At 43.8% G+C, this 27,061-nt stretch overlaps 1 protein-coding gene across 1 annotated transcript in view; it reads right to left on the bottom strand.

Annotated features, from left to right (window-relative positions):
• Window positions 1–6,668: 6,668 nt before the first annotated feature.
• LOC121874616 (serine/arginine repetitive matrix protein 2-like) overlaps window positions 6,669–27,061 on the bottom strand; it is a 151,297-nt gene continuing 130,904 nt past the window's right edge. Inside the window, exon 8 of the mRNA XM_042378844.1 lies at window positions 6,669–6,837. Within this exon, the coding sequence (XP_042234778.1) occupies window positions 6,802–6,837 (36 nt within the window). The 3' untranslated portion in view covers window positions 6,669–6,801. The remainder of the gene's footprint in view (window positions 6,838–27,061) is intronic.

Genomic DNA, 27,061 nt, shown 5'->3' with positions numbered 1-27,061 from the left:
GCCGGGGTTACACTAACCCACCGTCAATACTACCCTCTCTGGTAGTGTGTGGGAAAGCATGTCTTATGGGAGACAGAATGAATTTAAGAAGAAAAATGCGTATTACCGGCGACTAGAGACCACAGCGGCGTTTCACAAAGGTTCGTACTACATCTATTCCTCTTTTCAGTGAAGATGCAAGGATGTTCGCTAACTGTTAAAATGAAAGCAATACAACTTCGTTGTCAGCTACTCTAGTGTATTTGACACTGGGATAACTTCTGGGACAACGACAAACTTTCTCTCGTTTCAGCCGTGTCTCCTGAACAGTAACACGTGAAGTAATGACCCCTGGTAACGTCTGAGGGGCATCTAATAAACGTTCAGACAACCACCCATAACGAGTTCATATTTCAACCCCAAAGAAACAAATGGAATATACCATTAAATACTGTATAGCTTTTACGCTTAAGGTGGGTAGGCATTTTTCAACAGATAACATAATTAGTGAAGGTTCTCTTGTGACAACTGCTTCACGTGTGAGGTGGGTGGCTGGGCTGAGCGGCTGGTGTGACCTGACTCCCCAAGGTCAACAAAATAGCCTAATGGTGATGGTGAAAATAGTCAGGTCCCAACCACCGAACTCTTGCTGGAAAAAACTGAGCCTTAATTTCCATTTAGTACTATTATTCATATTTAAACACCTCAAAAATTTACATGGACTTAATTCCTGCCGAAAGGGAAGACATATCTCACACCTAACGCCCAAGTGACTGTTTGTATGTGTGGATGAGAATATTCAATATTTTTTTAAACATTATTAATAAGAAATTCAGGTTCGTTATTTTCGTAGCGAGTTTGGAAGCCTAGCGGACACTACACCTGGCGATTGGTATTCACAAGCCTGACTCATGTAGTCGAAATCTTGCGTGACGAAATGTACAGTTTAGCAATCACGTGTGTCCGTTATCACTGACACAAATCATATTATGTAAATTAGAGTACACTGCCGGTATATTTTGATAATTGTGAACTCTTTACTTGCGCTCCACGATTGTTTGAAAGTACAGTAGTGATTGCCACTATCTTACAATTTTGTTTCTTGGTGGTAAAAGTCGGCATCATGTCCCTCTAACCTGACTCGATGGACCAACGATGGTTTTCTACGTGAGGGAATTTATTTCCAAACAGGTTGCATTATATACTGTACACAGTATGTGTCATGGCTTCTAGCTACATCATAACACTGTGTCGCGAACGATATCAATAACATGGTTCAGCTGTCGCCCTTATAACCATTTCATGACGGCAGTTTATAACACGCAAGATTTGAGAACAGCTCCGTCCTGGTTATTTGGTGACGAATGCTATAAATTAGATTAAAATATCGATCCATATTTCCAAAAACTCTTGGTATGTTTACAAAAATACACTTTAATCATAGCAACTGATCTCATATCTAAAAACAATGTACTGTAATAGTCAAATAATTACAATATCATAGGGTGACCTCACACTGTAAACTATAATTTCTATGCTCAATTCATGTTCCTTCTCCTTTTAGTAATGAAAGCTTTTGTTAAACGACCCAACTACCCCCTTGTCTTTGCATATAATAAGGTATTTCTGTCCAATGTATACTTTCAGCCTTCGGGTTGCTTAAATTTTTCAATAAACCGTTAATTATTATTAATATTATTATTATTTACACACACACACACACACACACACACACACACACACACACACACACACACACACACACGAGGTTTCCACATGTTTAATCGATGTGGTTACAAATAATTGGTCAGCTTTGACTCACTGAAGCCTCACCCTCACGCCACTTGATATATAAAAATACTAAGCTATTCTGGTACGTCAGTTCAGTTATCACATTGTACACGATAATATATCCTAACGATTTTATATAAAAACCTTTACCATGGCGAGTCTTCATATATAAAACAAAAAAATCCCATTTAAATTTCTACATCTACAGTACTTATATATATATATATATATATATATATATATATATATATATATATATATATATATATATATATATATATATATATATATTCATGTAGAGATAAGATAAATCATTAAAATCACGAAAGAAACAAGCAGACACCTTAGCTTTCGTCTTATTCAAGACAAGCTAAAAGATATATATATATATATATATATATATATATATATATATATATATATATATATATATATATATATATATATATATATATATATATATATATATATATATATATATATATATATATATATATATATATATATATATATATATATATATGCTTGTAAGTGGTATTCTTTAAACTCTTACTAAAAATAAAATATTACTTTATTAAAACTATCAATAAATAGTAAAAATTCAATCCTTAATTTCGAAGTTGTAGTTTATAAGCATATCCGAGGAGAATATAAAATATTTAAGTCAGCCAGGTGAGGTGGAGGCTGGTTGGTTACGTTTTCTACTTCAACGTAACACCAAAACGGGCATTTCCCACTTTCTATGAACCTCGCCTGGCCCGGCGCTTCAGGTGAACTGCTGTCAATGGTAAATACATTATAATATCTGCAAAAAATCTTATCGAGTGTTGAATAATGTGACTGATATGCATTGCGCAAACTGATCGACTCGTGACAAGACAACGCAAGATTGAAAGCATTATGCACTGTACTGTACATACAGAAGGTGATTTTGCATAATTGAAAAATATATCCAATATAGGTGTACAGAGTATACTATGTACAGAGATGAGTAGTGTTAATGTAACCACAAATATATCTTAATCCCGTTGTTGAATTCTGACAAGACTTATTTTTTGACTCCTATATGAATATTAAGGTCCTCTCTATATTTGTATTTGCACTATATAAATATTACTATTGCGATTGTTATAAGAGACGAAAACGGATAATGAAAAATGCATTGTTACAAGACATTAGATTAGATTACATTGGGGTGTGTGTGTGTGTGTGTGTGTGTGTGTGTGTGTGTGTCCCTCATAGGCTACGGTGGCGCATAATCCTAGGATGACACGGGCGGAGTACTTACCTAGTAGGGCCTGCAGCTTGGTGTCCAGGGAGAAGTGCGGCACATAGTCCTTCGATAACCGATCACAGTCGAGCTCCTCCTGGTAGGGCGTGCGACCGTAGCCCAGCACCACAATGTTGTGACGGTCGACGGGGTGTGTGGGTGGCGACATGGAGGGCGAGGTGATGGGGAAGGAGGAGGTGGTGGTGGTTGTCACAGTCGAGGACACTGTCGTGGCGGTGCTGCTGGTGAAGGCGACCATTTTATCTGTGACTGGTGAGAGTGGAAGCGCCGGGGAGAGTGGAGCTTTAGGAGATAGTGGAGACTTTGGTGAGAGAGGCGATTTGGGCGACAGGGACTTAGTAGATAGAGGAGACTTTGGTGAAGGTGGAGATGGAGACTTAGGAGTGAGCGAAGACTTTGGAGAGTCTGAGGCTACTGACGCATATGTCTCCTCAGTGACAGTAGCGGGGTGAGCGGTGACGGGGCCGTCGTGAGGCACTGGAGAAGTTGGCGAGGCTGGTGCCTGGGTGGTGTTGGGCACGACAGCGGGACTAGAGTGGTAGGTGGGCGCCTCAGTGACACTGTTAGCGCGGCAGTACGTGCTGATTGGGGTCTCCGTGATGGTGGAAGAGCGGGAGAGGGAGTCTGCCACACTGGTAGACCGACTGAGAGAGTCGCTGATTGCAGTAATGCGAGAGAGCGATTCATTGATACTGGCAGTGCGAGGGAGATGAAGCGCCTCCTGCGACACACTACTAGACATGACCTCTTCTGCACTGTGAAGAGGATCAGCCAGGCTGGTGGTGCGGGTGATGGTTCGCGGGGAGTGCGTTGAGGCAATGCCGGTATATGATGCTGCTGAGGGGCTTGGTCGGTGGAGGGAGTCAAGGGATGTACGCCAGGAATGTGCAGGACTCAGCTTGCTCGGGGAGGCGGGAGAGCCACTACGACCTGACCCCAGAGACGACCCAGTGCCGCCACTCGCCAGAGACGTCGTGGAACCATCACTCGCCATAGAATGTAGAGCTGTGGATGATAACGCTGGAGAGGACTGTGAGGGATGCAGCTGGCGAGGAGTGTTCTCTTTATCAGAGACATGACCGGCCGTGTCATGGGGGTGGACGTGTGCCCGTCGAGCCTTAAACGCTCTCAGCTCCTCGGCAGTGAAGTTGACAGTGGTGGATGTACTACGTGTATGACCCGTCCAACCTGAAATTAAAGACTATTATAACCAAGCAACTAATATCATTGACTAAATAATATTACAAATGTACTACAACACGCCTAAAGATGTCACTCTACTCAACTCGTCCAAATAATGACTGTCCTTTTTCAAGACAGGATTATACAGCACAAAAACACTATCACAACAACTGAATCCTGCTAAGTGGTCCTTAATCTGGCAATGCTCGGCTGCCGTCTTACCAGAATTATGTTTATGAGGAGGTACATCCTATAAAAGGTTGGCAACTGAGATTCCAGTGATTCCCTTTACCACGTGTGCGATCAACTTGTTCACCTTCCCGCTATATGACCCTAGGGGAGGGTAGTTTAGGCTATTTAACCTTAAGTTGCCTATTTTACTCTATTGATGGTAATTTGGCAACATTGACTGTGTCCCTCCACAATGTCTACTGGTTCGGCCATAAAGCAGGAGGACGCTGCGTTATTAACGTAGTTTAAACAAAATATACCTCATTCACTTAGTGCATCTGTCAGTTTACGAACAATATTTAAAGTAACCATACACCAACATGATGAAAACTGTTACGTACTAAAAACTTCCAACTATCACCAATGACTAAAATTAATTTCCGGTTCCTTGGCTACACACTCAGGAACATAAGTAAACAATAATAAGGAAACATTGAAGGAATATTATGGGTGAACATTTTCCCCGCAGCTGGTGGTGGAGGGGAGACCTTGTGTAGCGTGAGAGTGACCACTGACGTAATGGCTGAGACCGCACACGTCCCCCTCTCCCACTGTTTAAGGCGACCTTGAAGTGTCTCGCCTACTTACTCCTTCATGTTATAATACATCACCACTTTTCTCCCTCACTCCATTATTACTCTCACTCCCTATGTTTAATCGAATTCATCACTGTGTTTGTTTTTTTAACCGAAGGTAAATAAACATGAGCCTGACCAACTTGTTTTCACATCAGCAGCGCTTTCCAACAAGATCTTTTCACTTAAAAAAATATTGAGGTTGGTGGTATCTCCTACATGACTATAAATGTGTTAAACTTGACCACATCATCACCACTTCATGTCTACTACAGAATTAAGATATAACTGAAACCCTCCATCACCATTCACCACCACAAGCCTTCACGATCATAATTCCCTGAACAATACAACTCATTCAACAAGCAACATGTGTCCATTCACTTGTAGTTTTACTGTGCTTGTGAACACCATGCAAAAGCCCTCCAAAAGCTTATATCACGATCACTAAACTGCATTTTTTTCACCAGGTAATCAAAGATCTATCGTAAACCCGTTAAAGCAGCGGTGGCCGAGGTAGGTAAGTTTTTTAGCAAGAGTTAAAAATCTCCCACACCTTGTCTGACTACTACCTGAGCTAAAGTAGGGCTGACTGTGTTTGGACTGGTCATGGGAGTCAGTCAACAGTCTCTCTAACAGTCAGTCTACACTTCTCATACACACCAGTCGGCCAACAGTCACTATACACCGACGTTGATCTGGTTAGGTTCCTACGAGAGAGATGTACCGCTGGTGCTGACATAGTGAAAAGTTCTCACTGAGAACCTGTCTGAAGGAGGCGTGGGTTGTCTGAAGGAGGTGTGGGTCGTCTGAAGGAGGCGTGGGTCGTCTGAAGGAGGCGTGGATCTTCTCAAGCGACAAGGGATTAACGTGGATTTCTCAAGCTCAATCGTCTTTTTTATACCATTCAGGTAAATTAAAACGTCTGACCCACTAGGGAATGATGACTTAACCACTTGAGGACGATTAATACTAACCCTTTTGAATACTATGAATAGTCATCATATTGGAAGGATTAAGTCATCGTCTTCAGGAAGTTGGTTATCAGTTTACAGCTCTTTAAATCCCTCAGTTAAAAATTACCGAACAGAAGTTTATTTTCATGACACAAAAAATGTAAAATTATTTCCGGGTCTCATTATATTATTACGTTTCTGTGCCCCCCCCCCCCTTCTCACAGACTCTTTAAAATATTCCTTCTTATCCTCTCTTACCATGAAAAGTAAACAAATTGACTGGATTGTGTGATCAATTGCGCATATCTGATGGCTCGGTTATTCTTATATACTCTTATCTTTTTCCTCCGGTATCGTATGTGTGAAAATTAATCTTATTTTTTATCCTGTTATCAAAGTCTATAAAAGGCGGGAGGATTAGGTTCAAATTGGCTTACCATTATTATTAACATTGTTGTCGGTGTCAGTGTTGTTCTTGTTGTTGTTGTTCTGGACGAGGGAGGAGGTGGAGGGGAGGGAGCGGAGTATACCTGCTGGAGGAGGCGAAGAGGAGGTGATAGTTGTGGTGGTGGCAGTGGTAGTGGTGGTGACAGAACCCCTTCGCTCCACCTCTGGTTGCTGTGGGCCGGGGCTGGTGGTGGTTGTGGCTGTGGTGGTGGTGATGGTGGAGGATGAGAGGGAGTTACTGGTGGTGTTGTTGTTGGTGTTGTCGTCGCGGGTGTAGAGGAGGTTGCGGTTGGAGGCTGAAGGGGAGATGGTCCTACGGTAACGCCCCTCGAATCCTGTCTTCCAGTCCCTACGATGGGCCATGTACGAGTCCTTGTGATAGGTCCTGCAAGGAAAGAAACACCAGTTAATGTATTGTTAAAGATACCATTCGATTTTGTTTATCATTAACACATAAGACCTGCAACACAAGCAACAGAGACCCACGTGAGCCATTGTCAACATAGAGAGGCTTGGCAACATACAGACGACATACAGACCCAGAAACTAATAATTGTAAATATACAAATCCAACATGTACAATACTCGTCAATCCAATGTTTCTATCAAAATACAGTTCCTGAATACAGTAATACAGTACCAATATCAGTGTTTATCATCAACACATTCTGCAACATGATACGTTAGTCAATACAACTTATATTGCCAACAGAAACAGTGCAAAAGGTGTATTCTAACTTTTTATCAATAAAGAACAACTGCAATACTTAATAACTATAAACTGATCAGCCTGCCACCAGTGAAGTACGTGAGTCGGCCCTACAACACCACCACCAAGTCTACAACACCGTCAGCGCTATACAGTGTATATCCAACACATCCACACTAATCCATTCTTAATATCTGCTTCATCCACTCTGCTAAATCATCTATTCTCCCCCATTAAATCATTCGTTCATCTACCACCAATTATCATCCATCACCCGTTTTTATCCACCAACACCAGTCATCCACCACCATCACCTGTTATCAACCACCACCACTAGTCATCATCCACAACCATCACCGGTTATCCACCACCATCAGTCGCTATCCATCATCACCAGCCATCATCCACCATCACCAATCATCATCCACTACCACCAGCCATCATCCACCATCACCAGTCATCATCCACTACCACCAGTCATCATCCACTACCACCAGCCATCATCCACTACCACCAGCCATCATCCACTACCACCAGCCATCATCCACCATCACCAGTCATCATCCACTACCACCAGTCATCATCCACTACCACCAGCCATCCACCACCAGTCACCCACCACCCAGTAACTTGACGTCCTTGACTGGAAATACATCTCAGGTTCGGAATCAATATATATTTTTTCTTTGGTGTTCATGACCATAAAGGCGTAACTGAGAGAGAGAGAGAGAGAGAGAGAGAGAGAGAGAGAGAGAGAGAGAGAGAGAGAAGACGAGGATGAAGAAAGGAGACGAATAGTAAGAGAAAGATAACGATGAGGAGTAAGAAGATTAAATAAATACGACGATGATGAAGAAAGAAGAAAAAAGGAAGAAAGACGAGAAAGAAAAGAAGGAGAAAGATGATAATAGCATGGAAAAAAAAGAATAGGAAAAGAAAGGAAGAGGAGGATGGTAATAGCATGGAAAGAAGGAAACGAAGGAGGAGGAGAAAGGAAAAGGTAATAGTCGTATGGGAATAAAAGGGGAATCAAAGGAGGAGTAAGTAGTCTGGTCCTCGTCTCTCCCTCACCAACAAACACAGTGTGATGGGTGAGCGCAAAAACATAACCTTGCCAGACAGAGTTAAAACCCTCCTTCCCCCCCACTGCTGTTACTGGTGTTAAGATGCGTGTGCTGTTTTTTTTATCACTGACAGCTTTGTTCTTAGTTGTTTTGCTGTTAGCCATTTAGCCTTAAATTGTTCATGTTCACACTTATTCTCCTCCAGTTATATTTTTTTGGTTCACTTGTGTTGTTCTGTTGTTAATGTGAAGTTATTCCGTTTACTCGTTCTTCTGTTATCCTTACGTTAGCCTGTTCACTTTTGTTCTTCTGCTGTATAAATTGTTCTATGTACTCTTATTACTATACAGGCTTAACAGAGATGATGCAAAATGGCAAGATGTTTACTGCTTCATTCATCGCCAAAATCAATAAACACCCAAGATAATATCAATTAAACAAAGAACATTAACAAATCAATGAAAACAAGATAACAAACAATCACAAATCGACAATACTTTTACAAATCAGAACAATTATTTAATGCACACGCGATAAACAGCTGATCGATAAGTCAGCTGATCATGTAAACACAACCTCGGATGTAAACAGACAGAGAGGGTATGTTGGGCGCCTCCCCTCCATCAGATCCACTTGACCTGTCGTGGTGGGTCCGGGAGGTCGTGTGTGTGTGTAGTGCAGGTCCGGGAGTGAGTGCAGCAAGCTAAGTGTTTGGGTGGAGGGTTTGTAGTGTAGATTAAGGAGGGCGTGTAGATTAAGGAGGGCGTGTAGATTAAGGAGGGCTTGTAGTGTAGATTAAGGAGGGCGTGTAGATTAAGGAGGGCGTGTAGATTAAGGAGGGCGTGTAGATTAAGGAGGGCGTGTAGTGTAGATTAAGGAGGGCGTGTAGTGTAGATTAAGGAGGGCGTGTAGTGTAGATTAAGGAGGGCGTGTAGTGTAGATTAAGGAGGGCGTGTAGTGTAGATTAAGGAGGGCGTGTAGCGTTAGATGAAGGAGGGCGTGTGGTAAGATCCGGGAAGGCGTGTCACAAGTATTCGGGAGAGGGGGAGGGAGGTCGAACATGAGGCTGAAACAACGGGTTGCATTGAACGTCTACATGGGAAGGTGTGTAATAAAGTCTTACTACCTTGCATAATCTCTCTCTCTCTCTCTCTCTCTCTCTCTCTCTCTCTCTCTCTCTCTCTCTCTCTCTGGTAAAAGGTCTACTGTGGGTCTTTATTCTTTTGTTTTAGTCCAACCTCTATCTAAAAGTCCCCATAACACAACACTGGCCTAGTGACTCCATGGCGTGATATATATAAACATTACATCACGTAAGACAATCCCCCCCAATTGCAGCTGTCACATCCATGTTATCTTTAAGAATACCAGACGACCCTCGAGGTGGTGTGGCATGTCTTCATCACTCGGGTCAAGATGGGGGCTAAATATATCTATAAACATATACTGGTGCAGGAACTGAGAAAAATATAACGTCGTCTACTACTTGGATGGAATGGACACTAAAATAATAAGTGGATGTTTTTTTGGTAAACGTAATTTACCATCACTAAAGAGAATAGTTTTACCAACACCAAGCTGCTGTCGTAAGTGAAAAGAAATAGAAGTTGATAAAAAAAAAAACCGGTTGTTGAATTAAATATTATCTTGCTGGCAGCTTCCCTTACCACCACTACCACCATCACGATAACCACCACTTCCACCATCACCACAACCACCATCTCTCCACCTCCACCCATTCTATTACCACATCTGGAGCTATACCACTCCACCCTTCCCACCTCCGCCAGGTCTTCCTAACACACCCTATCTCACCACTTTCACTGGCCGGGTCATGGCACGTCTTGTTGATAGGTAACCGGACCCACCCCCAAAGTCTTCACGAGGAAACCTACACTCATACTGGGAAACGGGGGTGACACACACACACACACACACACACACACACACACACACACACACACACAGGGTAGCCTATGAATTCTTCTTAGATTAGGTTTAAAGATGTAAATTCAAATATATAAATTTAAAAACAGTCTGAAAAGAAACAGAGAGAGAGAGAGAGAGAGAGAGAGAGATAACAAAACGCACAAGACAGAGTGAATACAGTAATGGGCGAGGTGCGATAACGAGACAATCAGCTGACAGCGAAACAAAACAAAAACCATTGACACTTGACACCCACCAAACACGTTGCAACACGCCAAAGAAGAGCTTCCCATTCTGAGAACACTATGACCCTCCACACTACAATGCTCTCCTGTTCCCTCCTTCACACATCTGCACTGAGGGTGAAGACAACGCGTAGTGTGACATTCCCTCTACTCGTTTAACAGACAAACAGAGGCCGTTTTAACAGGCGTCTTCTACTAGTGGCACCACCTGAGTCTTTTATTCCCCAGTGAGGGAAGACTCAACATGATGAGGAATACCTAGTGATGATTTTTCCACTTCCTCACATGGACGGACACGCACATATGTTGACATGTAAACACACAAACACTCTCCAACACTCATGTTCACACACAAACACTCTCCAACTCTCACATCCAAACACAAACACTCTCCAACTCTCACATCCACACACAAACACTCTCCAACTCTCACATCCACACACAAACACTCTCCAACACTCACGTCTACACACTAACACTCGCCAACTCTCACATCCACACACAAACACTCTCCAACACTCACGTCTACACACTAACACTCTCCAACTCTCACGTCTACACACTAACACTCTCCAACTCTCACATCCACACACAAACACTCTCCAACTCTCACATCCAAACACAAACACTCTCCAACTCTCACGTCTACACACTAACACTCTCCAACTCTCACATCCACACACAAACACTCTCCAACTCTCACATCCACACACAAACACTCTCCAACTCTCACATCCACACACTAACATTCTTCTGCATAAAACTTAATGAATAAACGAATAAACGAGTGTCAGGACGAAGGAACAGAGAAGTACTAGGTTTATAAACAAAAGAATGTACCCAGCATCGCCTTCTCCTCGCTCTGGCCGGCCACCTTTAGCAGTCAGTCAGTCGTCATCGTGGTTAACGTCTACCCACCACCACCAACATCCTGGTACCCAAACTTGACACTATACCACCGGTCCTCTCTCCTACATATTCCTTTATGGTTACTAATTTTACAGCTTTTACTCAATATATTTTCTGGTTACTCCCTTGTTATGCGACACAGATGCACGTGATAAGGAAAGGTTTAAGTTATGTCAAGGGTTTAGAGTGACAAAGATGTTCAATTTTCATTACAGCTAAATAAACAGGAATATGTCTACAATGACTTAACCCCTTGAGTACGATGACTTAACTTCTTGAGTACGATGACTTAACCCCCTCAGTACGATGACTTAACCCCCCTCAGTAAAATGACTTAACCCCTTGAATACGATGACTTAACCTTCTCAGTACAATGACTTAACCCCTACCCCCTCAGTACAATGACTTAACCCCTTGAGTACGATGACTTAACCCGTTGAATATGATGTTAACCCCTTGACCAACATGACTCCCTGATTATAAAGACTTAACCCCTTGAATACCACGACTCAACCCTGTGTGTTAAGAGTAGACTACAGTACCGTAACCGATCTTCTGGGGGCAGGACGTCCTTGGGAAGGTCTCGACGTGTGGCGTCAAACAGTGATTGCTGACGTGATGGCAAATACATAACAATGTGTTCTGGGCAAGGTTATCCCCGCGTCACACCAGAGGATTGTTTCAAGTGTTTCTGTGTGTGTGTGTGTGTGTGTGTGTGTGTGTGTGTGTGTGTGTGTGTGACATTTACGTGAGACTAGTGCTAATACATATTTCTCTCTCTCTCTCTCTCCAGTGGCTACAAACAGGAGCACAAGTTTGACTTGGATGATCTTTATAAACAACATCAAACGGAATAGTAGGCACCAGGAGAGAAGAGGAGGAGGAAGCAATCTAGTATTTACAACCTGTGTTTTGTTTGTTTAGAAGAAAAAAAAACGAGGAGCAAAAGAGGAGGAGTAAAAGAAAAGAGAGAAGGGGGAGTAGAAAGAGGAGATGAAAGGAGAGGGGGTAGGAAGAGGAGAGGGAGAGTAGGAGGAAGGGGAGCAGGAGGAGGAGCAGGAGGAGGAGGGAGCAGGAGGAGGAGGGGGAGCAGGAGGAGGAGGAGCAGGAGGGAGGAGGGAGCAGGAGGAGGAGGGAGCAGGAGGAGGAGGGAGCAGGAGGAGGAGGGAGGAGCAGGAGGAGGAGAGGGGGGAGCAGGAGGAGGAGGAGGGAGCAGGAGGAGGAGGAGGGAGCAGGAGGAGGAGGGAGCAGGAGGAGGGGGAGCAGGAGGAGAGGGGGAGCAGGAGGAGGAGAGGGAGCAGGAGGGAGGAGAGGGGGAGCAGGAGGGGGGAGGAGAGGGGAGCAGGAGGAGGGAGGGAGGAGGAGAGGGAGGCAGGAGGAGGAGGGAGCAGGAGGAGGAGACAGGGAGAGGGAGTAGGAAGAGGAGGGGGCGTGGGAAGAGGAGAGGGCGTAGGAAGGAGGGAGTGGGAAGAGGAGGGAGTAGGAAGGGTGAGAGTAGGAAGAGGGGAGGGGAGTAGGAAGAGAAGAGGGGGAGTAAGAGGAGAGGGGGAGTAGGAAAATGAAGACGACGAAAGAAAAACAAAAACACAAGGTGAAGAACTGGTAAAATCCCTCAGGCCAGGAACTCCTCCTTCAAGAGCCCCGTCAGAACTCGAGTTACGGACACCTTACAAAACTTCCCTTAATTGCCCTCTTAAAGAGCTTAATCTTGAGCCTCGACAAGGATTAGAGCCCTCGGTGAGAGCTATTACAACACCTAGGTAGGAAAACACCACCCAGGCACACTTATACACACATAACAAGGGTGTGTGTGTGTGTACGTGAGGTTCGAGAGATCTGTATACACACTGCTTGTTGATAATTGTGGCGTAACCTGCCAAGGAGAACGACTCCGTCAGACAAAAACCAGGTGTGTGTGTGTGTGTGTGTGTGTGTGTGTGTGTGTAACTTCTCTTAGTCGCTATGTCGCCATCACCACCATCTCACCGTCAGGAGGTAATGAGACAACACCCATTCCTCCCTCTAGAACCAACCCCCATTCTCCTGTCCTTCACTCTTACAACCACATTCACAACGGCAGGCAATATTATCGTTGTTTACACTACAGTACTTCTAAACACGACCACTACATAAATACGACAATATATACAGACACAACGACCACCACACACCACCACAAGACACTCCAGGACCACTACTGCCGCTACCACCAGTGCCAAGTGTCAACCACCATCACAACATGCGTTACATCTGCACAGACAATCAAGGCGGCAGCTACCTCCCCTCCCACCACCACCCCCAGCCACTACCACGCCATCTACCACCCTATCACCACATCGTCTGTCTCGCCATGCTATGTTGATGAGGATTCCAACATAATGGTACTTAACACTTATTATTATTAGTTATTATTATTATTAGTTTTATTATTATTAGTTTTATTATTATTATTATTATTATTATTATTATTATTGTACCTATTACTAAAATAATCATTATCCAAATATTTTTTGTGTAATAATAATAATAATAATAAATTAACGGTTTATTGAATGAGCATGTCAGACAGAAGGCTGAAAATATACTGTAATATAATTGGGGAATGGATCACTTGATTGGCAAATAATATACAAGTAACATAAGTGATACAAATATGATATATAATAACAAGGTGGGGAGAAGGTCATACTACAGGGCATTTCAGCATAGTAACAGTGCAAAAAGGTAAGACTGATTACGAGTTGATAATTTTTAGAATGGTTGGGACTGGGATGATTCTTATAGCGATCAGTACGTGCTCGTATGGGCTGGATGCGGTTGTGGTGTCGAACAACAATTCGCGGACGAGGGATCTCGGGTGGAAGCAAGAGTCGGCTCGGTATCGAGGATGGTGCAGAAGCTTCTCACCAAATTTGCAGATGAGGTCATGGTGATGATCAGCGAGAGCCGAGAGGGTCAGTGTGTTGAGCGCTTCTTGATATGTGGAGTAGGAAGGGGAGAGAATAAGCTTGCATGCCCTCTTTTGCACCTGTTCTAGGTGTTTACGTTGTGTTGTATTTAGGGAGGAAGACCAGGCAGAGGAGGCATAGGTGAGCTTGGGAAGTGTGAATGTTGAGTAAACACTGAGGAGCTCGGTGCGGGAACTGAGAACTCCAAGGGACTGGAGTCGGCGGAGGAGGTGGAGACGAAAACTGAAGGATTTGACAACTACAGTATATTGACGTGTGTTTTCCAATTTAGTTTGTTATATATATATATAGTGACGCCGAGGAGCTTAGTGAAGTCAGAGGCCCACCAACCCAACAGGTCTTCTTAGTCGCCTGAAGTGCGGAGTTGTGGCAGCGGTTCAGTGGGGAGGAGGAGGGGAGAAGGAGGGGGAGGACAAACAAGCTCACCAGCTCCTCCCCAAATCACCTCCCACCTGTAATTATCAGAGGACCCCACCAACAGGTTTTGCTGTCTTGAGACGATCCATCCCGTGTACAAATTACCATCATAACTAACATAGAAAAAGGCGCCATGGTCTGGACACGTTCACAGCATCAACACCGCCACAATAATAGGTTAAACTTCTGAAGGTGGTAGAGGTGTAGTGGTAGCGGTAGGGTAGTGATGTAGTGGTAGTGGTGGTATACAGGTAGGGGTGGTGGCGCTATATTTGAGGGCGTGGGAAGCGTCCTCTGACCTTTGTAAAACAGATTCAGGTAGATGCAGGTATGCCCATCATGACCCTCTTCCCCCCCCCCCCCCCCCGCCCCGCCCCGCCCCCCCCCCCTTCCTCCAGCAATCTCCTCCTCCAGCACCACCCACCAACACCACTACTAGCACATCACCCACCAACACTAATACCACATCACCTACCACCACCACAACAACAACTACCACCATCACCTACCACCCAACCTGTAACTCATTTTTCATTGTAATTATCACGTAATTCCGCAACTACTAACACACTATAACAACTACCAATACACCTCCTCCTCCTCCTACTACTACTACTACTACCACCACATCTGAACCCTTCTTCAATTCTTTCCTTGTTATTGCCATTATCACTTCCGTTGTTCACCTCCACCAACCACCACCTCTTGTTTCCATGCCATGTCCATTTCCTACTGTATTGTCTCTTCTGAACTTTATTGTCACTCCTCCATCTCCGTTATTTTACTGTGCTCTTCTTCCTTGTTGGCGGTTTTACGAGTCTTTCAATTCTTTCCAGTGACCTCAATCAGCTCACCCAGCAAGCCAGGACCTTTAAACTGTATTAAATGTGTATAGTTCATTGCTCGTCACACTTTAATTTATCTCAACCCAAAATCTCGTACCAGATCACCACCACACCTGTCTACCGTATCATCATTCATTATCTTTCACCACACCTGTCTACCGTATCATCATTCATTATCTTTCACTACACCTGCCTACCGTATCAGCATTCATTATCTTTCACCACACCTGTCTAACGTATCATTCATTATCTTTCACCACACCTGCCCCACACCTGTCTACCGTATCATCATTCATTATCTTTCACTACACCTGCCTACCGTATCAGCATTCATTATCTTTCACCACACCTGTCTAACGTATCATTCATTATCTTTCACCACACCTGCCCCACACCTGTCTACCGTATCATCATTCATTATCTTTCACCACACCTGCCTACCGTATCATCATTCATTATCTTTCACCACACCTGTCTAGCGTATCATTCATTATCTTTCACCACACCTGCCCCACACCTGTCTACCGTATCATCATTCATTATCTTTCACCACACCTGCTGCTACTACCAACAGGTAATAGTATACTTTTCACTTTCACCAATAGTTACAGATGTAAGTCATGTATTTTCCTGGACATCATCAATAACAACTAACGTTCTGTCAATATACCGTACGTCTGGACATCATCAATAACTACCTTCCCTTACAATGCAATTATCAATAACGGGGAGAAACTTCACGGCGTCTCTGGTCTTGAGTCGTCACCGGCAGAGAGAAAGTGACGCCATCAAAAGTTGGTCTGGCGCGATACACCTTAATTTTACCCACAATCACATCATTCACAGGACAATCACGGGTTGGTTGTACACTTCCGCCGGAGACTGGGTGAGACTCGTCGATGGTGTTGGTGACAGCTTTCTCGAGCTGCTGACTGTGTTATTGGCCATTACTGAAGATTCTTAAATTTGTGGAAAAATGTTGATAACTGAACTCAGCTCATACAGTCACGATATAAACCTGTATGCCAAATTTCACTTCGATTTGTCAAGCGGTTCTTAAATTACTGAACGGAAAGAACTTCTAAGACAGAAACAACAAATAACAACATAAAGTTCAATTTGTCAAATCTGCCTGATGTATAATTATGTCTCCGGTTATGAGAAACAATTTTACACACCAGTCCCTCAAAAGACCCGGGTCTCCTCTCATCTCTAGTCATGGCGGCCTTGTGTGTTGCGAAAGCCAGGGATCCCCGACCGTGGACTGACTGACGATCATTGGGGGAAATTCTTGCGACACCAACTGGACTCCAGAACAGCCTAGTGGTTTGAGTCATGCACCCAGTACCTGTCACTCACACCTCCGACGACACGTGACACCAACCTCTACCAACATATGTCTGTCGTGTTCTGAAGACTACTGACGTGTGTGAGATGCCTCCTCAACCACTCAGTCACGTATTCACAAACTATATACATTTACATCTTCCGTCAATCACATTTCTGGCGACACATGACAACTATCTACCAATACCAGACAGTCAAATTCCCTGGAAACATACGACAAATCTATGAAAACCTTCTCCTATTCTCTTATATACACGAAACATAATTAGCCTATACCGGTACTCCCCTGCATCCGCACGGCAAACTTTCACTGCGTGTATGAAGAAAAGCAGTTCTCACGACCTTAAGACCAACACACGTAAGAAATCATGAACAATTATTCGTCGTGATCGCGTCGATGGAGCGCCTGGCGAAGATGGGTGTGACTGGGGCTCGTGTAGGTCGACCCTCCCTCCCTTCTTCCCTCACCCGCCCCGTGCTTCACACTTCCTTCCCACGCTGACATAAAACGCAACACTGCCCTTCAAGCAACCAACACCGCGCCACATGAGCTAACACGCTAAAAGTCACGACACGGGCGAAGGGGTCGCCGAAGAAACGGGATCTGGAGACAGCATAAGAAGGTGAAGCAACAGCGAACAACCAAAGCAATGAACAGCAACATACACAGACACACACGGTGATCTTGGTCTCCCACACAGTAAACCACACACATACCCATTACAGCATGATGTAACCACTAGAGAAGTTCAATGGCATGATGAAACTGAGGTAATGAAGTGCCCCCAAGAACGAACGAGCACACACACACACGGTACAAGAATAAACGCGACCCACCCAACCCCGCACATGATTCATACCAGGTAAAATGTTGGCCTAGATTTGCAAATATTTTCGAGTCAAATTCTCTATGTAAATGAATATAAATGAACACACTAATTAGCTAACTTAGGCTTAATGATAACGAACTGGTTAACACTACGATATATTGTAAGTACGTTAGTAAAGGTCATTAACGTTAGTATATTTGTAACATTATCCTGAAGCTTAAAATAACATTCAAAATGGTATAAAAAATTAACACTGACTTGGGCCTTATTAGTCACATTCTCTCTAAACACCGTAGGAAGTAAAGCGTGTTGAACCCTTTGTGCATCCTGACTCAGATAGACAACTGCAAAAATCACATAAGATAGCAACAAGGAACTAACTGTTAATATCCATAAAACCAAGACCACAAATTTCACTTCAGACAGTTGAAAGTTGGGGCTGCAGAAGCTTGACTCATGCCACGTACTTCACGCATAACTAAATTTTCCCCGCAAAAGACACTAATTTTATCAACCGTCGGGGTGGTGATGTCTTTTGTGTTCTGAGGAGTATTATTTAGCATATCCTTCCCTGTATACTTGGGTACCTAACCTAACCATCCCCCTCCCTCCTTGTGTGACAGACGAGGCTAGATAACAGAACTCACTGTTGGCCTTCACAAGTTTACACACACATAATAGGCGTACCTAACCTAACCTAACCTCATCTAACCTAATCCTCTTACCCCAACAGCTTTACGGGCTAGACACACTAATTAATGAACTGTTGTTTCGTCTTACAGCTACACGTGCTGACTACGATCCTTCTCCAGAGGGCGTCAGAGGCAGAGTACAAATAATGGCAACGTATTTATCCCCGCACCAACACCCATTCTCACGTCTCCCCCCCAACTCCCAACTCGCAAAAAAAATAGTTGTGTATTTGTTTGTCTACGCTTAAATAATTAGTCAGAAATACCTTTTAATATTATTGTTTTTCATTTCCCATTAGTTATTAATAATCTAGGAGTACATTCTCTTTTGCCTGGAGTAAAATCGATAAACAAACAAATCCCTGGTAAGTACTTTTAGCGGCTGAAAACCTAAATCCCATTATAAACTATAAAACACGATGTATATAATTATGCCTTCTGAAGTCTCTCTCTCTCTCTCTCTCTCTCTCTCTCTCTCTCTCTCTCTCTCTCTCTCTCTCTCTCTCTCTCTCTCTCTCTCTCTCTCTCTCTCTCTCTCTCTCTCTCTCTCTCTCTCTCTCTCTCTCTCTCTCTCTACCTGCGCACTAGCTGACAGAGGCAGTGATGCTGGGCGGTCGTCGTTATTGCTTGAGAGTAATTGTCTAGAGGAAGCCTGGAGACACCAAGGACGATGTGTGCGTCACTCAGGTGTACACACCAAGCTAACTGCCGTGTGTACACCACCTTCCAACCAACAGCCACGTGTAACACCACTTCCTCCCCACACACACTTCAACACCTCAAAATATTCCTACTTTTAACCTCAAGAGCCGTCACTAACTATTAATAAGGGACAAAGAGGCAAATCTGAAGGCACATTAATATAAATCTGATAAAATATAAACATGCATCTTGGAACAACGTTAAATATAATAATAATAATAATAATAATAATAATAATAATAATAATAATAATTCTAGTTGCACAATAATGACAAGACAAAAATCATGCTTCTCGTCTTCCAGTCGCACTCAGCCGGCAAGTAGTTCTGGGAATCACATCAAAAGTCCTATGGCATAATACACGGCCAAGTTTGAATACCTGACCAAGGGCGAGCGGGTGGCCAACCAGGATACCGGCAGTGTGTGGCTAGTGGGCGGGGTAAGAGGTGGATTGTGGGTGTTTGGTGGGCGGATAGTGGGTGGCTGAGGTTGTAGCCGATTGGTAGGCGGCTAAAAAAAACAGGGCGGCATGGAAGACGATTAATAAGCAATGGGCTGATAAAGGAAGACTGGGTGTGGGAGGCAGGTGGAAGAGACAGGGTAGGAGGCAGGTGAAAGAGACAGGGTGGGCGGCAGGTGGGGACGGGAGATGGCGGCAGGTGGGAGAACAGGTATAGGATGGCGGGTGGGTGGGAGGAAGTCGAGGCACGGCGGGGTGGGTGGTGGCGGGGAGGGGCGGGGTGGGTGGTGGCGGGGAGGGGCGGGGCGGGGTGGTGTGGTGTGAGGGAGGAAGGAAGGCAGGCAGGCAGACACGGGAACCCAGTATTACCGGAGCAGAAGGTTTATCTCTCAGACCTGCTACAAGAAGGTCACGCCTCACTGCAAACCCACAATACACTGTTCCCAGGCCCAACCTACGTCAAGCTGCACTTCATTACACACGGATGAATGCGAGCGCTGACTATGAACATCGCGTTTAGGTCTTATTAGTTATTTAAAAGTCACATGATACATAATACACGTGCTCGAAGTACGATTTAACATGAAATATCAATAAGCCATAAGGAGTAAGTAGCAAATATGAAAAAAAAAGACAGAGCAGCTGGAAATGGATAATAATCCACTAACAAACTATGTTACATTACCTGTTACAACACAAACAATATTATTATGGTGAGGATATTTGTATCTTGAACACAATAATTCAGGTTTACATAATTATCGCCTGTTAATACTGAGAATAAACGAAACTGCCTATATTGCCTGTGATAACTTATTTCTACTCTTTGTTCGGTAGTTATATTTTGTGTAAGGTCTTTTATATTAAATTAGCGAATCCCAAAAGCACAAATCTATCTCTCTCTCTCAAATAAAAAACCTTAGCCACTCCACATCAACGAGCAAAGTGTCATACCTCTGGGCACCAAAGACTCAAGATGGTGGTTATCGAACCTTTAGAGAATTGTAACATAAGAGCATAAGAAAATAAGGAGTCTGCAATAGGCTGGATGGCCTGTCCATGGCAGCTCCTGTCGAGAGTTTCAACCACTCTCTATCGTCCATGAATTTATCTAGCCTCCTTTTAAAACTTTCCAGAGTTCCAGCACTTATTACAAAGTTGCTAAGCTTGCTCCACTCGTCTACCACCCTATTTGTGAACCAGTTTCTTCCTATCTCCCTCCTAAACCTAAAATTATCCAACTTAAATCAGTTGCTACGAGTCCTATCCTGCTCGGATAATATAAGAACTTTATCTATATCACCTTTATTGATTCCTTTCACCCACTTAAATACTTCTATCATATCTCCCCGCACTCTTCGTCTTTCTCGGGAATGCAAGTTTGGTTTCTATAATCCATCTTGATAGGGAAGGTTTCTAAGTCCCGGAATAATTTTCGCCATTCTTCGCTGCACCAACTCCAGTGAATTGATATCCATTCTATAATAAGGGCACCAGAACTGAACCGCATAATCGCAAGATATAATTGTAATATGACCTCCGCACTCTTATTACTTACACTTCGAGATATAAAACCCAATACTCTGTTTGCCTTATTTCGAACATTAACGCACTGTTTTCTAGGCCGAAGGTCCGGGCTTACAAGTACCCTTAAGTCTCTTTCACAAGTCGACTTCTCTAGGTTGATGTTGTTAAGGCTGCATGCATTGACAGTATTTGTTCTTCCAATAATAAGTACTCTGCACTTCCTGGTGTAGAATATCATTTGCCATTTTTCTGACCACTCCTGCAGTTTATTTAAATCCTCCTGGAGTGCATTTGCATCCTGCCCTGACTTAATCTGCCGCCCTATTTTGGTGTCATCCGCAAACTTGCTTATGTCACTGCTGATCCCAGTATCTAGATCGTTTATGTAGATTATGAACAAGAGTGGGTCCAGTACTGACCCCTGGGGAACCCCACTAGTTACACAGCCCCCCTCGGATTTAAAACCATCTACGCTGACCCCCTGTGTTCTAGTCGGTGACCCGTGATTTTATCCAATTTAAAACTTTCCCTCGATACCATGAGCCTTAACTTTTCTCAGAAGCCTCTGATGCGGTACTCTGTCAAATGCTTTGCTAAAGTCTAAGTAAATAACATCGTAATTTTCGTCATTATCTACTACCTCGAAGACTTTCCTAAAAAACGTTAGCAGATTTGTTAGACAAGGTTTCCCCTTTGTAAATCCATGTTGAGAGTCGTAGATTAATTTGTTGGAGTCGACGTGTATATAAAACCCGGACGGACGAACGCGCAGACAGAAAGCAAAATGTGGCACAACGTGAGACAGAAAATCTAGTTACCATCATCAGATCAAACAAAGCAAAAAAAAGATACTCGTGAAGCCAGCACGTGGTGAGCCAAGGTCAACCCACTCCCCGCCACGCCACCAACGGTTACACTAAGAAACACGCCTTTCTAATGACTTACCTCCACCACAGAAACGTACTTACATTCCAGTCTAGCCAAAATCACACAAGTTTTATAACGGCTAAAATACTTGGAAATGCATTTTTAAACGGTGGCGTGGATTTGAAAAAAATACTGTTTGGGTGTACGTCCAGCACGCTCTTGTGTACACACACACACACACACACACACACACACACACACACACACGCCTATTGTTGGCACTTCCTTTAAACAATAACTGACGATGCTGTGTGTACTCTGCGGTATTTCAGTGTCTTCAGAAGGGATCATCAGGAAGCTCTCCTGTACTGTACAAACTTACCATAATTATTCCCAACACTAATGTATCTCTCCCTTGTCTAAATCTAATTGTAGGAAGTCGTCTCCCAACGCGCATTCATATCCTTGCCCAGCAGTAATAATCTCCGTACTGGGACTCCTCTCATGTACACCGAGTTTCAAACACATAATACAAACAAACCAAACATCAACACACACACACACACATAGTTGGGACCAAAAAAACAGGTACTGCGCCACACATCCCCTCCACCTCCCTCAGCTCAGGTACAGCAGGTCTAGGATGGCTCGAAGGTCACCAGTGTGGAGCGGCGGCCCCTGGACAACTGGTCACTGCGGCTCCCTCCTCACCCTCACACACCCTCACCTCTTAAAGGCTTAAACATTAAATAACTCGCGCTGGTACCTTGAATTTAAGGGTTTGGTGTATACGTGTACAGTATGTTTATTTGGTGATCTCTAACATACAATTATCAAATTACTTCAAGTGTAAGAGCATGTAGGAATGAACTTAAGCTGCGGGTATACAAATATAAAGTACAGATAATGTCCCAACCTATTGAAGTAACGTTCAAACTTGTCTAGGTTAGGTTAGACCGTAAACTTGACACAAAACCTCCGGACGTCAAGATCAACAAACATCCAGGTACTGTATATACAAAATAATAATCATCAGTGCCACAAAAACGCCCCACAGCCTCGATCAACAGTTCCACAACCCAGGGTTCAGAGTCTCAAAGATTCGTACGATAAATAATCCTTAAACAATGAAAGAAAGACATTAGCTTAATAGGTTCACTTACACTTAAAACACTAAAATTACGTCCAAAATTAGTAAACATGTTACTCTGAGATTCTACCTTAATTAAGATATGTTCGCTTAGCAGAAAACTTGAAATAATGTACAGAATTTTGGGAAAGATTGTGAATAATTTTCTCCCGACTGGTGTGAACGTATCTAGTTATGGCAGCCTTGAGCATCAGTGTAATATCAATGCTATTTTTGGGAAGATCTTGCCCCATGTCAATCACCTTTGTGCACTCCTACATCTTCGCTTATCACCGTACACTAGCCTAAGAAAATTTTAACCCTATTCATTAACTTAAACAGCATCACGGGACGAACACAGACACAAACATGACAAACAAAAAATCGTTTACTTACACCATGGCACTATTACTCAGCTAAATCTCAAAACAAGGAACTGGCGTAGCTCAATTAATACGGAGTCAAGCCGCGGGGAGGATAAATCAGAAAGCATAATGTGACAGGTGATTATGGCTCGCGTGATCACACATCCACTGGCATTTAAGAAACACACGTTAGTACACCTACCCGCTACACAATACGCTGTTAAGGCGGTACCTGGACATGGTCTCCACCCCACACACTATTTTTTTTCTTCTGAATTAGGTCATTGAGGTTATCACTTGTTACACTACACTAAATTGACGAAATATTCCTGAGCTTTCGTTAGATATAACTTGATAACACAAGAGGCCTAGCGGGGAGAGCCTCACTATAGCACAAGGTTCACACTACCAAGTCTCACAAGTGGTTGGAGTCTTGGGTAGCAGGCTAGGAGGGTTCATTGAGGGTGGGGCTACCTCGCGCCACGTTTATTATCATCTGCTCTTTATGCCAACCAATGCCACGCTGCCACTCACATTACCAGGCTATTACATGCTATAAGAAACTACTTCATGTGGTAAATATCTTAAAAATCAATTAAATGTTGTGTTTTAAAGTGTTATCCACCTAAGGATTTATCCTGGGTTACGGCAAGGATATGGTGGGGAGGAAGGGGGGAGGAGGAGGGAGGGGGAAGGTGGGTGCGGCGGTTGAGGAGGTCAGGAAGGGCTACGGTCCTATTGGCTACACTTGGGATGGCCGTCCGTACCAACACCCACCCTAACGGTCGCCGGCTGAGTCACCGCACGCCGCCTCCCCCTCCACGCAGTCCTTCCTATATGGGGATGATTATTTTGTGGATCTCTGGCGTACCTCGGTGGCTCTTGCTTCAAGATGCTCTCTCCCTCAGCCTCCCCCACACTGGTACCTGTGACACAATGTTAGGCCTCCCCATCCCTCCCTCACACGCGCGGGAATGTTTCAATTCAATTCAAGGAGGCTGTACACCTGATGGTTGTCAAGTAGCCACCTGCCTAATAGTTGTGGCGGTGCATATTTTGTTAATTTGGTTGGTTAGTAGGTGTTGAGCACTTGTGTTTGGCTGGTCACTTGACCCTGAGGGCTGGACGCTCCCTCAGCAAGGGTGACAAAGCCCAATTCTTGAGTAAATATTACGTGTGTTGAAGAAGAGGCCTCAGTATATATCCTTCCTTGGCTACCCTTGGCTTGAGTCGAGACACTGCTAACCCATTGTTAGTATGCATCTCTTAATTACAGTTACGCTAAGCTAATGTAAATGTTTTGTACGATGTTTTCCGAATGAATAAACAGCCAACTTTATGTATGAAGGAGAGGGAGTAAGTGGATGGGGGGGGGGGGGATACGGGTTGCGGGTGCCGGGACAGGTGGGTGTGTGAGGGCGGGTCGCGGAAGTGCGAGAAATCCCCCATTGGATCCTTCTTGTCGATTTAAAGTGTAAGTGACGGTTAGACCATCACCGAGAGTAAAAAACAAAACTGTAACGTCTGGTGAAGTTTTTCTTACACTAATGAATTAATACAGCGAGTTATTTACTAACATTAATGTTGAAACGGCCAGGGCCATCTGGGTCACTACTAGTCCCCAAGGGTAGGGACTAAGTACTGTACTTCGGAATGACCTGTGGGGACCCCGAGAGAACTAGGACAGGGGAACCAGGATAGGTTAATGTAGTGGCTTTGTAATCAAGGCTCGGTGGGGGTTAGGAGGCAAGAAGACTATTTTTACCACAGTTAACTTGGCCCCTCCGTGTTGCAATGTAAATGAATGCTTGTAAGTAGAGCTACATTTAGTTTATTGTAATTCATAAGAAGGGCTTTTGAAATACCCAATTATATATTCATCAATTGGTGTTTTTTCCGATAAAAAATGTTTAGGATTGGTGGGGAAAATGGATAAATTCTTCTTGTTCAGTTGCGGAAATGTGTTCCTACACCTCCTGTGGTAACCCTTGTCTGCAAACAGCAACGTCGTAGCAATAGTATCTTTATTTATGAATGAATGGGTATTGGTAATGTAACGACGGAGGTGATTGGTGGATAGGTTTCCTATAGATCATTAGGTTGGCCGTTTGGAGACACGGGGTGATCCTGTACCACGGTGTGAGTTCAACGGCACCCAAAACAGGCTGCCCGACCACTAGGGTGAACACTTACAGTGAATTTATACATTTTTATGACTTCGTCTTCTCGTGCTATCACTTAAAAAAAAGTCTCTTGCAAAAATCGTTGGATAATGAAAGCTTTCAGATATGGTTATAAAGAATAAAAGTTTTACGACTATTTTCGCAGACAATCGCAGTCATCATCGCTGGACATCTGCCTGTCGCGGCCCACACAATCCACGGTTATAAATAAACGCACACAGTAACAACTACTTCACCCACACGCACACACACGCGCACACATACAGCCTTACCCGTAAACACACACCGTCACCACTTCATAACACTGCGAGGCGTGATTCCTGCTGTTATAATTACAATTCCCGTTGTTAGGAGTGTAATATGCAGGCTGAGTGGTGATAAATGGTGGATGGATGGTGGCGGCGCCAGGTGATAACGCCAGTGTTGCCACCTGGGTGACGCTTCTTCCGACCCCCTGTTTACTCTCAAATAATAATAATAATATTAATAATAAAGATACAATTAACATTATGATACTGAATGATAAACGAGATCTTCTTGTTTTTAATCGAGTCCACCGGCAAAATTCCCATAACGTCAGTCTGCCAAAATTATCCCGTTTAATTAGCAGTTCATTATGGGATTAATCAGTCATATAGATAATGTTTTTAAATTATTACCACACTTCAACAGCTAAGGTCTTTAAGCGTGTAAAAACATAAATTACACGAGTCCATCAACTATTTAAAAAATACGAGTCGAAGTGTCGGTTTGGAAGGTTGAAGGATATTAAAATTTGACTGCCATCAATCTCAACTGACGCCTCTATAGTCAGCCCTAATAGCTGGTGTACAAACAAACACACACACACACACACTGGAAGGCCCATGTAAATAACACAGTCAAGGCAGCCTCGTACCTTCTCTACATGCTACGACGACTTAGGTCACTTGGGACACCCACGCCAGAGCTGAGGACCATCTACAACGCCTTTATTCTCCCCAAACTAACGTATGCGTCACCAGCCTGGTCGTCTTCTCTCAACTCTACCCAACAACGTCGGCTAGAGAAGGTACAGAAAAGTGCCTGCAGAATCATGCTCGGCGCAGAATACTCCGGCTACATCAACGCTCTCTCCACCCTGGAAATGACATCCCTCAGTGACCTCCACCACCAAGCACTGGAAAGGTTTGGCCAGTGGACTACTGCACCACCCTCGTCATCGCCACCTCCTGCCACCGGCAGCCCCCCACCCACCTCGCGCAGTCCGCCACTACAACAAAATTCAGCCCATAAGAGCCCGCACTGATAGATATAAGAATAGCACCATCCCATCTATTGTTAAAATGATAAACAACTCCTGATTTATGTACTGTACAGCCCTGTAAATGTATTCAACAAATATTATATCATTATGTCTAAATCAAATGTAAGTCTGTAT

This window comes from Homarus americanus, unplaced genomic scaffold (genome assembly GCF_018991925.1).
Source record: "Homarus americanus isolate GMGI-L3 unplaced genomic scaffold, GMGI_Hamer_2.0 scaffold34360, whole genome shotgun sequence".
In the NCBI taxonomy this organism is placed as follows: domain Eukaryota; kingdom Metazoa; phylum Arthropoda; class Malacostraca; order Decapoda; family Nephropidae; genus Homarus; species Homarus americanus.
This window is presented reverse-complemented; position numbering and strand designations above follow the sequence as displayed.